The following is a 15,652-nucleotide window of genomic DNA, read 5'->3' on the forward strand; positions in this document are numbered from 1 at the left end:
AAATAAGTAGTAAACCCTCTAGGGTTTACGAAAAATCCATGATATAACAATCTTTCACCGTACAAAATCACACATGATCATTTAAGTCAACAACCGAAGCATAATCAAGCATCATCTAATCCAAACAAAGCATATGAACACTTAACACATGATTTTCGAAAATTAGGGTTTATGTTTATACCTTAAAAACGCAGAAAGGAGCAAGAGGAAAGTGAGGGATGACTAGAAACAAGTGCGGGGTGCTCCGATTATGAAAAACGAGGTAAAACGGAAGTGATATGGTGGTGGTGGTGGCTGCCGTCGCAAGGGAGGTGTGAGGGAGGGGGGGGGGGGGGGGCGATCGTATGAGGGGAGAGGGAGGGAGGTTAGGGTTTTTGTTAATATTATTTAATAATAATCATATTATACAATGACCCCTCTACTTCTAGTTATTAAATTTCTAGCATAAAATAGACTTTTGCATCTTGAGTTAATGTTCTACATATAAATATCAAATAATACATAAACCTAACACATAATTATCAAATAATTATTGTTTTGATGTTTGTCGTTTGTTCACCAATGGTTTGAGTCAACTCGTTTGCGTTTCGGTGCAATCCCGAAAGACTACATGTGTAGTGATTGTCAAGCGTCATTTAAAACCCTAGTTTAAATGTAATGAGATGTGCGTTATAGATCAAGTGATCTTAAGTTTGAATTGACGGAGTTTGAATTAACGGAGTTAACCTGAAATTGACGAGTGTCACACATTTCCTTAGGACACTAACCCACATTGACCTATTTCTTTGAACTTGTCGACCCATTTTGACCCGAAAATAAAAGGATGGAATTTCCAATGACTCATTTTGACCCATTTGGTTAAAACCTTTTACCCAAACCAACTCATTTAACTTTTAAAACAACTCAAATTGACTCATTTGAAAGGGTTTTGGTCAATATTGTCACCCCTAGTCCTCCTTTGTATGCTTTGAAAGTTGAGAAATTGTTGCATGATTCAAGCTTCAGCCAAGCATAAAGATCTGCATCTTGACCATCTTTATCTTTGTTATAGCATTAAAGACGACTAAGTGTACAAAGATTCGACTGGAAATCATAGGAGTACTTGAAATATGTTACATTTCCATTAAATCTTTTTATAGCCCATATTCAAAGTATTTAGGACTCTATCTGAAATCCGATCCTATCTGAATTCAGTTTGAATTTGATTCGGATAAATTCGGATTAAATCGAATAATTGAATAGCAATTGTTGCTAATTTTTTGGTTAACCTTGTTTATTTTTTTATTTTTTTTTTCTAATATTTGGTTCCTAATATTTTACAAGCTTAAAATCACAAACACAGAAAATAAAACTTACAGCAGAACCTCTATAATTTAATACTTGATAAATTAATAACCTTGTTAAAATTAATAATTTTTACGGTCCCAACTTGAGATCAGTACAAAATTGGACCCCAATCGATAAAATAAAAATATTCTTTTTTAAATTCCAATGTAAATATATGGTCTAACGAAATAATAAATTAATAATTACTAACATATTTCAAAATTCTATGATTGTCTAGTAAAAAATGAATCTATAGTCAATTGTTTTTTTCTTGAACTTCAAATCTATATTGAGTTCATATTTAAATCTCTGCATTACACTTAAGAGTTCATCTTTAAATCTCCTATTAAACTTGACAATTTCATTAATGTGTGAATGTACATGGAAATTTTGAAGGTCCTTGTTTCTGCTTTATTCAAAAAGGTAAAGTGAACGGACGCGAAAATTTTGAGGTCGATGCATTAATTTGAGAGGTGCTCACATATATAAGCCAACTTTTTAAATTAATATGTTATTAATTTATTGATATAATAATATATCGCTAAATTAGTAAAATATCCCGGTCCCAATATTATTAATTTATAGAGGTTTTAATGTAGTATTGAATACAATTAAAAATTTAAGCCTCAAAAAATAGTGTAACAAACATTTTATGTGCTTAGAGCATTCACAATAGTTCCCACATATTTATGCAAGTGGGTTCTTTTAAATGTATGATGTTGTAAATGGTTGTGAGAGGAGGAGAAAACAAAAAGTTACTGAATAAATTTGGAGAAACATTGTTCACTATCTATAAATTTTTAATGTTTTTGAAAGTTATATTTTTTTTTGGGAACGACCAACTAAGTAACGCCGGGTACTCTGTACGCGGCTCTCATTGGTTAAAGGTAGCTCGAGCCGACCACGAGTCCGGACGAACGGAGCCCCTAGCGGTCCACCTATTGAGGGATTTCCCGGATAAAACTCGACCTACATGCCCACCAAACGGCACGACAGCGAGAAGTCGGTAAAACCGGATGAGATCAGGACTCGAACCCTAGCAAGCCAGGGTCATCCCTCATATCTCCCATATAAATTGGTGATAGTGAGGTTTGAACTCCTTAGCTCTCACTAGTAAAGTGAGTGCTCTACTATTGAGCCACAACCAATTTATTTTTGAAAGTTGTTATTAGTAGAAGAAAGAGAAAATGTAATAATAAATGTATAAAAATATTATTTAATTAAAAAATAGAAAAAAAATGTAATGTGTTTTAATGTAGTTGTAGAGATAGAGATTGAGAAGCTACTAGGAATGCTCTTATAGTACTTGTAAGGCTTACTGGTAAACTTGTTAACGGGTTGGGCCGTATCCTACTTTATAAAACATGGTAAATGCTTATTCGGAGATTAAATGATTATCCGAATAATACGAATTTATAAAAAGATTAATTTCATATATACCAAACAATAAGAATTCGAATCTATTTATTTTGGTTTTATGATCGTCATCAAAGGAATCAACAAAACAAGTCAGATCTTAATCAAGTTTCGTTACCAAGTTCTTTACACTAATGCTTATTACAATTGCTTATTTTGACTTTGTAGAATACTATTGTACGTTGCATATTACAGTTGATAAATATATAATACTAGCCCTCAGTTCTTCTAAGAACTCAAGAACTTCATACAAATAGGAGGCCTGATCTTCGCCAAAGAAAGCACAGCAGCTGGTAGAATCCACAAACCTTCACCGCAAATCAAACCCGAAGCGACCGATGTAGTCATCAGCTCCGCCTTGTTATTATTAACCATTTTCCAAACCAACACAATCAAGCTTCCAATACACATGTCAATGGCAAAATATCCTCCTATCAGAAATGGTACCGCCATGCATATAGGCAATGGCATAAACCTCCCTATCTTCTTTGGCAGCAAATCCTTCACCATATTAATCGCAACCGCGAATGCAAAGAATCCGTAACATAGCTGTAAGCAATGCTTAGGTAAATCCGAAAACCCCTCGACTCCAATAATCGCCATGTTTCTAAACACTATTGCGAATGGGGCTTTATATTCGCCTTTCGGGTTTCCAACATCAAAAGCTTTAGTGAACAAAGATAAAGTTAAAGGTGAGACAATGCACCCGATCGCGGTTCCTATAGTTTGACTTACAAGCATTGTTTTAGGTGATGTTAGTGTAACATGGGCTGTTTTTAAGTCATGCATTAATGTGCTAGACACAAAAAGGACCGATTTTAGGACTCCGCAGCCAACCAATCCGGCCACTACTCCTTGTTGTTTTTCTGACATTGCCGCCATTAAAAAGAGCCCGATTTTGCCATAGTTGTAGGCCATGTCCCAATCGGTTAGCCCTGTCCCATACGCGTTACAGAAGGCTAATGATGGTGCGATGACATAGGCTGCGATAATGGAGTACCATTTAACTTCTGGGAAGATTAATGGGATTACAAATGTGTTGAGGGTTGTGAATAGGGTGTATCCGGTTATTGCGATCCACATGGGTATGCGTTCTTTGATGAAAACTTCGTTTTGCATTTGTTCGTCTTCTGTAATTTCATTTTTGGTATCTACAGCTGCATGAAGGCAATAATATTATGTATTTAGATACTAGTTACAGCCATTTCACTAAATTTGATTGAAAATAACTGTTTTTGAGTTACCTAAGTTAAGGTTTTCCCTTTTCAATTTGCCATAGATACTTGCATATGTGAAGTATAATATTTTGGTGAAGTTGTAAAGTCCATCACCTAGGAGAAGAGATATTGAAATAAAGACCTGTTGACCGATAAATCAGTCAGTCAGAGAAATGAACAATAAAGATGTGTAAGCTTGTAAACGAATCGAACTAACACAAACAGAGCATGCTCGTGTTCATTCGTTCAACTTCAAACAAACAAGCGATCGAATATGAACAATTAAACGAGTTGGGCTTTCTTGTTTGTGTTTGTTCGTTAAGAAAATGATTGTGTTCATGTTTGTTTATGTTTGTAGATTAAGAGCGTAAATGGATGGTTCACGAATGTAGACGAATGAAAATAACTGAACATAGATGAAAGAGCATAACCGAGCTAAAACTAATTAAAAGTACGTGTACAAAAGCGTGTCTAGGGCCTCAAAAGTTATTAAAAGTAGACTAAAATGTAGTGGGCCATAAAAATTTAATGAATTTGTTAACAAACGAACTAAAACCAACGTAAACAAACGAATATAAATAAACGTAAATGAACAAACATAAACGAGAAAATGAGTCATGTGCTCATGCTCGTTTGTTTAACCAAATGAACAAAAATTGTTTCTCATGTTGATTCGTTTGTCAAAAAATCAAACATAGACGAGCTTCCCAGCAAACGATTCACTGAACGTCGGTTAGTTTATAGGCCTAGGAACATGTGTTGGTGTGACTACTTTTTAAATAAATTTGTGGTTTGACTCGTTAAAGATTAAAACAATCTACATTAACGCGTAGATGATTATCATCAGTTCATCACCTTGTAACCATTGAGGCTTTCCATACTGCTTTCCAGCACATTACTAGGAAACCATTCTCCTTTCTGCTTCTCAATAAGTGGCCACATTATAGCCCATGAAATCACAGCGCCAAATAGCAAAGAGAAACTCACAATATGAGGGCAAATCATCCCAGTTCCCACATATGTCAAACTAAAGTCAAAGTAAAATCTACACACAAAAGAACACATAATTTAGAATCAAGAAATCGATAACATGTAGCGACAATTCTTACGTTTTCTTCCACGCTTGCAAACCAAAAGTAGGAAAGTGTGCAAAACCGCATTCTCCTTTTCCGGTGTAGAACCATTGAAAGATTGCCCATAAGAAACTAATGGAAAAGTACTTGGAAAACCCCTTGACTTGCTTCCTATAAAGTGTGAAAAAAAAAATATTAAGGATGTTTGTTATAGAATGGTTAATGAAACATGTTATGGAAGTACTTTGCCATCTTGTCTCCTTGACTATGAAATCCATTGATAAGAACGGCTGTGGCTGTGCCACTTGGGAATATCAACTTGTAGTCAACAATCAAGATCTGTCAAGTAGAATTTTCAACATAGTTAGGAACTATGGGCAAGCAAATTGGGTAACACTGAAACAAGTCAAAACATGTCATTTTCATTATATGTCAAGAAGGCCAGGCTAGGGGTGCAAACGAGCCGAGTTCCACTAGGCTTAAACTTGGCTCGTTCTTGAGATCAAGCTCAAGCTCGGATTGACTCGTTTCGGGCTCTATTTCTAAAGTTTGAGTTCAGCTCGTGCTTTTCTCATTTTATAAATATAAATTTAATTTATATACCTTTAAAGATATTTATTATAGATATAAATTAGTTTTTATGTATAACATAATATATGTTATTTAGTTCTTTTTCTCATAATTTTATATATAATAATAGTTCTTATGTGAATATATTGTATATTAAATAAAAATTATATAAATAATATGCTCGTTTAGGGTCACGAGCCAGCTCGAGCTCGATAATTGAATCTTGGGCTCGGGCTGGTTTTTTAACAAGCTTACTTTTATGCCCAGGATCGTTTAAGCTAACCTTGATTCAAGCTTTTAGCAAGCCTGTCTCGAGTAGTTCACGAGCAGTTTGGCTCGTTTACAAGCCTAGGCTAGGTTCAAGTTGGATTGAGCCGCAGACACATTTTCTGATAGTAGTCTGAAAGTTTTTAATAAATGATCTAGGAGGTTGTATGTTTGTAAAAGAGAGAGTTTGGATGAGTTTTAGCTATATTTGCCTTTCACCCGTTGAGACAAAAGTTAACCCGGTCATGACTAAATGGGTCAAAATTGTCGCTTGTATTAAAGTTGAAGGAGAGAAACGAAAAAGAACACGCACCTTTCGGAGTGGGATCAATACGAAAAGACCAGCAAAACAGATTAAGAAAGAGTAGGGTATCATCCATCCAACATGAAGTTCCTTATAAGTCCCTGGAGAATTCGCTCCTCCCGCAAGCTCATACGTCGTCTTATTCAAAGCGAATAAGAAAGACCCGAATCCACCTAAATATTCAACCCGCAAAACCCATATTTGTTCAAAGTTGACGTCAAAAAAATAGCTCAGAGAACATATACAAATATATTCTAGTACGAGTTTTAACAGACCGAATCAGGTTTTGTTGGATTTACCAACTAACATTTTTGGTGTACTTTATTAAATAGTTTATAAATAATCTATACAGAATTATGATTACAAAATCAAAATATTCCACTGATAATCAATCACTGAATAATTCAGCCATTTAAACTATTTTATGCATTTTTTTAGATGAATTATGATTACAAAATCAATATTATTGCAATGGTAAGAACAATCTTTGACTAAAGCCACTTAAAATACTTTATGAAATACACTTTCAGTCTGTTTGGCCCGTTCTACCCGACATGTTTAAGATCAAACACAACCCAAATCAAACAGTTTGCTCGTTTTAAGATAAAACAAAACAAAATTCGCACCCACCAAAACCTCTAGTTTTGAAAATTTTAATAAAGTTCATAATATGTCAACAAGACGACAAAACGAAAGAAGATATAAGATTTGAAGAATGAAACCTCCGATAGCAATGCTGTAACAAGCAACCGAGCACGTCTGAATCATTGTGTTCTCATGCCTTGTAAAAGGAACAGTGGATATCCCTGATTTCTGAAGTAACTTTGTCCAACTTTTCATATACACAAAGGCAAGAAGTGCAGCAGAGACGTTCAAATTAGGAAGAATCCCGGTTGTGAGATTCAGTTTCATGGCTATAACAGTGTAAATGCTCCCCAAAACAATACTTGCAATAACTCCTCTAATTGTGATCTGTTGTGTCCACGGTTGCAGTCGCTTTGAAGCTTCGAGATTATCATAACCATAATCATCATTCTTTTTCTCCTGTTCTATCTCCTCAATGTCTCTTTCAATCTCTCCAGTTTCCTTCATTTCTGTATTGCTCATGAATTTAGTAACAATATGAAATAATGTGAGTTATAATGTTACGTAATGCATTTACTTACCTTGCAGCTTCTGTTTCCTTCAATGTTGGAAAGTATGAAGGATTGAGTGAGGTTAATATTTGAAGTCAACTGGCAAATGTTGCATTCAAGAAACTTACATTATGTTAAGCAAATATACGAAATGTATTTGTATTGATATGTGTGTGTGTGTGTGTGTAAAGTGAGAGATGACCAATGAATGAAGGTGCAGATGAATGATGACTCAATGTGATCAAATCACTAAACTAAATAAATATTGAGATATTGCATGCTTGTACTATAATACTCACTAATCCACCATCTGCAACTACAATCATTGACTTCTTTTTTATTAGCATCTGTTTGGCTTTTGGAGACATTAACAATTATTCATGAGATCCAAATTGTATTTCTAATAATCAATTATAGTCCCATGAACATTAATGGCTGCGATTTGATTGGCTATATTGGTCAATGATACATCTTGTTCATGTGAGCATGTAATGTGTCATGTGGGCTGGGTAATTTGTCAAAACTGTTGGCTTTGATTAGAACTAAAGGTAAAAACATATTATTTTTTTATAAATAATTAGTGTGTTAAATATGATTAAAAACGTTAATTTTCTGCAAATATCAATCTTACTTTTTATTTTTTGATTATGTCACCCCTAGATGTATGTTAGAGATAAAAAAGATGGCTGTGATTAGATAATCATCCGAAGCATTTTTATGATATGTGATTAATGAGTATAAGTAAATAATTATTGAGATATTGGTTTCCTACAAGTACAATCATTGACTTCTTTTTTATTCACATTCGTTTTGTCTTGGGAGAAATTAACAAATTAGTCATAAGATCCAAATAGTATTTCTTATTATCAATCATAGTCCCATAAACTTTTGACTGCCTATATTGGTCAATGATACCTCTCCTTCATGTGAGAATATTAAAAATTAAATGTTAAACCCCTAGTTGAAAAGTAAAATAAAAAAACTACACAATAGCACCTAATTCATTAAGTAAATTGTATTAACCTTGGTTTCATCTTCATGACAACTGTCTGTATATACAGATATTAACCTATAACACAATCTGATACAATGAATGCTTCAATCCATGTTACTCTTTCGAAACATCTGTTTCAATTGGAAAGGGACTTAAAACCCCAAGTTTAATGCAGAAATCCAAACCAACAGCAGCAAACAAAAAGATTAAAAGATTCTCTGATACATAAACCGCACCCGTGAAAGCATGAGCCAATACACTGCCAACTTCCAACTCCATAGGCGGCCCCCCTCCCAGAGTAGCAAGGCCTGCATTACAAAACAAAACAAAACAGAAACGTGCATTTCCATGCTGTAACAATCAGATTTTCGGTGTTTTTTAACTTTTAATTATCTGAGAAGCTAATGCATACAATGCGACGAAAGAAAATGAACCTTTTGTGAGAAACATAAGATGGGTCTTGTTAGACGAGTAAAAGTTTTAATTTAGGAATGTTTTCATAATCAGGCCAAATACATAACCGATATAGTCTATTTGAATCAGCCAGGGAACCAGACGGGGTGATCAGATAGGATTCCAAAGTTTTTAACATTATTTTTTGTTTGTCTTTCCAGGATCTTGTAAACGAGCCAAGCCCCTCATGAGCTACTCAAAATCGGCTTGCTAAAAGCTCAAATCAAGCTGAGCTTAAATGACCTTGAGCCAAAAGTTAAGCATGTTTACTAAAAAGCCCGAGACGGAGCTTCAAATATCGAGTTCAAGTCAGCTCGCGAGCCTGTCGAGACTATTATTTATATAGGTTCTAATCTAACACATTAAATATAAATTCATATAATAACTATTAATATAGATAAAAGTATTATGTTATATATAAAAATTTATTTTAAATGTATAAAATTAATAAATAAACAATAAAGGAGCAGAGCCCAAGCTCGAGCTTAAGAAATAATGCTCGAGCTCTCGAAAGTTAAACAAGGTCAGGATCGGGCTCGCTTGTTTACACACCAGTCACGCTCCATATTGTGTATATTTATCGGCTTTCTGTTTTGTATATTTGGCTTTATATTTTATTAACGTTGCAAATCCACTCCAAAAGACAAAGTAGTTCCATATTAGTCGTACTTTATATTATTTGTAAAGTCATCCCATTTTTGAAACCAGTCTAACAGTAACCAGTAAAGTCAGCCGGTTAGATGACCGGTCCAGTTGTAAAAGCATTGCAAATTATAAGGGTTAATCTGTAAAACTTTTGACCCATAAATAATAATAAGATAATCAGAAGCAGAATGTATTTATACCTTTGACAAAGCCAAAAGCAGCCGAAGTTCCAGATTTGAGCTGAAAATTATCCAAATCACGACGAACAGCATAACGGAAGGTGACACCAAAAAAGGCACAGCTAATGAGTGTGATAACCGAAGGGAGTATCAACTCGGAGGTATTGGCGGCCTGAGTTAAGGTAATAGGTAGGCCCGCCAAAGTGCCAACAATGGCCGAGATAGAAGCCGCTTTTACAGATTCAAACCTCTCTTTGTTTTTGTACATTTCTTCTCTTCCTGTTTCGGTCAACGTTGACTTTTGGTCTTTGATTTCATCTTCGAGAGATTGTTCGGCTTGTTCAACTAGTGCTCTTGCTTCTAATATCTCCTTCTGGCATTCCTCAATCTTTAACATACAAAGAAAAATGATTTGCAAATCCAATTAATTGGCCCTTTTAGATATGAGCAAAAGCTACTGATAATCGAATCCATTTAAGCTTAAACAAGATGTTAAAAATCAACAGAAACAAGAAAGAGGAAATACTGAGCATTTATAAACAAGAAAGAAATCTGACACCTTAGGTAAGTCCTACTTCCTCCCGTCCACACGAGAGATACTGTCCTAATTTATAAGGAATGCTAGACCTTATTACCCCTAGGAGTGTAAACGAACTAAGCCATTTGTAAGCCACTCGAGCCCGCATCGCTGAAAGTCTGAGACGAGTCCAACTTAAACAAGCTCGAGCCTAAAGATAACCCGGCCTGAGCTTAAACTTCACTTATCGAGCTCGAGCCAACTCATGAGATTAAAAGAGCCTATCAATTAAAAATATTTATTCAACATATTAGGCAGATATTCATATAATAACTATCATATATAAATTATGATAAAATAACCAAATAACAAATATTATGATATATATAAAAATTATAACCAACTATATACAAGAATAATTAAAAAAAATAAAAAAAAAGTTAATTATTAAATAATAAACGAGCCGAGCTCAAGCTTAAAATAGTAATTATAAGCAAAGCTTGAGCCTTGGAAATGAAGCTCCAAACGGGCCGTGCTCAAGCTTGAGCTAAAATTTTCGTAACTAAAACCAAAATTCATTTTATCAACATCATCTGGAATCTCATCTTTGAACCCTTTTCAAGATTTATCATATTATAAATACATAACCTTTCCTAGATAAACAACCTTCTGATTTTTGTGGTAAAATCAGTCACAAATCTATGATCACAAAGATTATTCCTTTAACAGGGTCCGAACCCATTTCTAAATCCCAAATTCTTGTTAAGCTTCTCATCAATTTCTTAAAATCACATCCTTAAAAAAAACAAACAAACAAACAAACCTCAGCTGCTCTGATTTCAAGCTGACTAATATAGTCTTTGAGCTTATCGTTTTGAATTTGTTGTTGTTCAATCTTGGCAAGCTCTCTTCTGGCCATTTCAACTCTCTGTGTGGCTTTATCCAACCCATCTAACAAAACCCTGTTTTCCTCCTTGTTTAGTAACTCATCCACCTCTTCATCCACCATACCTGACAGCAAATTCTTCAATCCTCCTCCACTATCATTGCCATTAATATTATTATCGTTGTTGTTAATGGGGTTACTGCAGTTGATAGTGAATGAAGAAGATTTTGGTGATTTGAAGGGTTTGTGGCAAATGTAAGATTGAAGTCTTGTGAATTGGATTGAAGGGGTTGGAGAGTAAATGAGTGTGGGATTGGGTGCGGTTGTCATGATTCTTGGATAGCTTGAAAAATAAGGGCGTTAACAAGTTATTATGTCCAATCTACTGTATGTGGGTTTCAAATGCGTTACAAAAACAAGACTCGGATGTTAATGTTAACTGTTTATACTTTTTTTCCTGAACGACCAATCAAACTATACTATAAAAACAACTATCGTTGCAAACAAGACGCTAATAACAACAAAACAACAACCACCCAATATTATCAGCAAGTATGCCTAGTACAATCGGCGTACACCACCCAATTATAACACAAAATTAAAACCCCACTACTTCTCCCATGTTAGACCCGTGCTCTTCCCTCAGTTTTTTACCCACAAGAAGCTAAGCGCCTTGATCTCCCCAACTACATTACATAGATTTGCCACTTTTCCTTCAAATACTAACGCATTCCGTGCATGCCCAAGACACCAAAGCGTGGTGGTTAAACACACCACATAAAAGGCCTTGGCTTTCTAATTTGGAAGGTGAGTGAACCGATAAAGCTCCACAAATCTTTAACTGAAAAAGCAAAATTGGGTGGAACCTTACACCATGTGGAAATCACGTTCCAAACACTTTGAGCAAATTGGCATGATATCATAAAGTGTTCAACCGACTCCACCTCTTCTTCACAAATTGGGCACACCGCCGACGTCACCATAATACCTCTCTTAACCAACTCGAACACAACTGGAATGCGTTCAATTTCCACCCGCCAAGCATGAATACTTACTTTTTTCGGGACCCAGTTATTCCATTTCATTACATAGTTTCCCACCAAATACTCTTAATCAGCTATCTCTGTCTTCAAGCTTCTCCCCGACAACCCGTTTCCATCATCCAAGTTCCACACCACCCACCCTATCCATTCCATCTTCTAGAACTACTTGTTGACACATCAACAAAAGACTCCTAAGTTCACCCACATCTTCAAGCCCAGAAGGTTGTCGGCTCCATCCCCACCTACCACACAATTGTAAGAATATATATATATATGGCCATCATTATCATTTATATAATAATTAGATCAAAATATTAAATTATATCTTATAATCTTATATTAGCCAGGTAATTGTTGATGGACCGAATTACCCTTTCTTGCTAATCAAGGGTTTCCCCTTGGGTGCATATAAATATATGGAGAGGCTAATTAACATCACATGAACATAACATAAACCTCACCTAATATTTTCGTGACCCTCTCTCTCCATATATTATTCGGTTTCTCAAGAACCCTAATCCCCATCACTAATATACATCCTAAAGGGGAATTCGACCAATCTGACTATCATGTCGTCTAGATCTTTCTCATCAGCCGTGGCTTCTCTCTCTGCTGTGATATGTATGTTTAAGTTATAGGTTTATCATAATATTCATGTTTTCTATTACATACATGAAGAACTTTTCAACATGTGGTATCAGAGCGATGTTGATTAATCAGTTTTTTATGTCTTCCATTAACTCAGGATATAAACTGGAAGACATGGACTAAAACCTGATAAAGTTTTATTATTAATTAAAATTTTTGATTTTATTATTAATTAAGTTTTATATATTGAAAATCCAAATTGATATAGCCTGTACAAATTGTAAACAATTAACAAATTATTAATGCCATTATGATAATATGATATGTTCTCTAATTATGAACGATGTAGACCCGTAAACAAATATATTGTTAACTCACAGGTCATAAGTAAAAGTTACGGCATTATTAATAGTTATTTATATATTATATATCAAATTATGACACTTTTGTCGTATATTTTGAAAGAATTATTTTCAAAAATAAATAAATTATTTATTTACGTAATTCAAAAATAAAGAATTATCTTGAAAGAATTTGAATCAATACTTATCACGTAACTTTTTATGAAGTTATGAATGTATGTGTTTACGGTTAAAATAGTTTTCGGAAAATACTAAGTTTCCTAAAACACTAATTCCCGAAAACAAATCAAACCAGAAAACTCAAGTTCGATTCGCGCTAACAATTGGTTTGCTATTAACTAATTAATGTTTTGTAAACACTTAAAATATATACTGTTTTTACAAAACATAGAAAAGCTTAACTTGAATGAATGATGATGTACACTTCTGCCCAAAGGTGATGTGTTACATCCAACATATCATTCAAGTCTAAAGACAAGTTGTGTTAGTATAGCCAAACATGACTTAAATGTTTCACTTCTGCCCAAAGGTGATGTGTTACATTTATATTAAGCTAAACTAACTTGTGCATAATTAAAATGGTTGTCTCACTTATGCCCAAAGGTGATATGTTACAATTGTTTTGCACATATACTTAAATAAAATTTACTTCTATCCAAAGGTGATTTATTTTTTATTTAACTTGAACCTTTTAATTAATATAGTCTATTAGTTTAATGTTAATAATAGACATTTCACATCTTCAATAAAATATAATGATCCTCACATTAATGATCCTTCATTAATCTAATAATCATAAAATTTAATCTGTCTTGCTTTGATATCTCATTACATTACTCACTATAATTTTCTTTCTAGAAATTACATATTTTCTTTCTAGAAATTACATCTCATTCAAATCATCCACTATAATCTCAAACCTAATATGTTTTTCTTCATAAAGAGTTTGATTAACTTTTAGCTCTTATCGTTTTTTATTATCCCTCAAGACATGACCATCACTTTGCTCCTTTTAAAAATAGTAATAAAGAAGAAATCTAGAGTATGACAAATGAGATGAGTCAAACATAATGTCTCTTATGATAATCAATAAACTCATGTTATCAAATAAAGTTATTCTGGATTTAGTTTTCTCTAAAACTAATATAATATATAGAAAATAACCAAAATAACCCTTAAGATGTGTGCATTCCTTCTAAATTCTGAGTATAAGGTTATATGGTATTACTGAATACGCCATAATATACAGTTTCATGACCCATAAAATTAAGGGTCACATATAAAAATAGGTACAATTTTCTAGTACATTATTGATATAATGCTAAATGTTTATGTTTCCCGTGTATATTTTAATTAGTATTTTAATTTTTTTGTTCGTTTTTAGTCAAGATTTGTATACTACTAACACTTTTATGTTTCGTAGGTTTCGGGAGTTGATCGTGATAAAAAAGGATGAAAAATAGGCTAAAAAGAGCCGAAACGGAGATCCGAAACGCGTCAGGAAGGGTCAGAACAGAGAATCGGTCAGACCGGGCCAATCTGACCGCCCCCCTTGGTGAAGCACGCCGCGCCGCGCGACCGGGGAGGCCAAAGCCCGTTGCGCGGCGCCTAGAGGATGCTGGGCATGATATATTTCGTTTTTGCTTCTAGTTGGGCCTTGTTTTGGGGTATTTAAACATGTTTAACTTAAACTTAAACATAACCTGAAGCCACCAGCCGAATTTTAGAGTTCTTGGAGCATATTTTCGCGGTTCTTGGTGATTTTGAAGGCAAGAGGACAGCCGGTGAAGACTTATACGTTCGCGTTTGGAGGTTACGGGTTTTATCGCCTTTAATATTTCGTTTATTAGATTTTCACTATGTTTTCAGTATTAATTGTTTTGTTTGATTTAGACTTTATGATGCTAGGATAAATTCCATAAACTACCTAGGTCGTGATGAACCTTAGTTCGGTTTGATTTTGTTTGGATTGCGTTTCGTTATGGATTTTATGTTCTAAGTAAACTGTTAAGTTTGATTTAATTAATGCGTATGATTGCTTGTTTTTGTTTACTTGGATTTATTGTTTCACATTGCCCTTGTTGATTGTTTCATAGGATAGGGTTTTGTTAGGTCATTTACTGTGTGTTCTTGACTAGTTTGTGATTGATATCGATTAAAATCATAGAAACAATAAAATCAATTAAACAGATAAAAGTGAGCTGCTGGCCTAGAAAGCTGTAAGGTGATAGGCTATTGATAGATCTTTGCTTGTTGGGATTACTAGATTTAGTTCTTCGTAAGGAGTCCGTCTAGATTAGATTGTCAGCTTAGCCTATTAAGTTAATTGAGTCTGCTTGGCTATCTTTGAATTCCGCGCTGTAAGGTAAGTTTTCGTCATAAAGATAGTTAGACATAAGTTATTAAATAACCGTGAGAAAGTTTAACTCATAAAACTGGTGAGTCGTAAAACTTGTTAGAAATCCATAGGCGTCTTCTTGAAGTTCAAGGGTCCTGTTTGGGTTTTCTGTCAAGGGTCTATTTCATGATCCCAGTTCCATAACTTGAGGTTTCCATTTAATTAATAACCGTAACTTTGGGGATTTTAGCCTAGGTAGTTATCTTCCTCATCTGAATTAATCTAAGTGTTTAATTGTTTATTAGTTTAAATTTAATTAGGGTTAAGGTTTATTAATT

The 15,652-nt window shown here is 34.2% G+C and overlaps 2 protein-coding genes across 2 annotated transcripts; both read right to left on the reverse strand.

Moving 5' to 3' along the window:
* Positions 1-2,963: 2,963 nt before the first annotated feature.
* Positions 2,964-7,280, reverse strand: LOC143631103 (metal-nicotianamine transporter YSL3-like). The gene is made up of 7 exons (XM_077099954.1): positions 6,896-7,280; positions 6,183-6,346; positions 5,277-5,371; positions 5,069-5,203; positions 4,815-5,004; positions 3,987-4,101; positions 2,964-3,899 (listed from the first exon to the last, which is right to left on the reverse strand). Exons 1-7 carry the CDS (start codon positions 7,278-7,280, stop codon positions 2,971-2,973), a joined length of 2,013 nt encoding a protein of 670 aa, XP_076956069.1. The 3' UTR covers positions 2,964-2,970.
* A 1,055-nt stretch (positions 7,281-8,335) lies between these two features.
* On the reverse strand, positions 8,336-11,141 carry LOC143631104 (uncharacterized). The gene is made up of 3 exons (XM_077099955.1): positions 10,921-11,141; positions 9,602-9,968; positions 8,336-8,611 (listed from the first exon to the last, which is right to left on the reverse strand). The coding sequence occupies exons 1-3, from the start codon at positions 11,104-11,106 to the stop codon at positions 8,418-8,420; spliced, it is 747 nt and encodes a 248-aa protein (XP_076956070.1). The 5' UTR covers positions 11,107-11,141; the 3' UTR covers positions 8,336-8,417.
* Positions 11,142-15,652: the final 4,511 nt, after the last annotated feature.

The sequence above is a fragment of the Bidens hawaiensis genome, unplaced genomic scaffold, assembly GCF_021521415.1.
Source record: "Bidens hawaiensis isolate Kalapana, Puna unplaced genomic scaffold, B.hawaiensis_p1.1 tig00005943_1, whole genome shotgun sequence".
NCBI lineage: Eukaryota > Viridiplantae > Streptophyta > Magnoliopsida > Asterales > Asteraceae > Bidens > Bidens hawaiensis.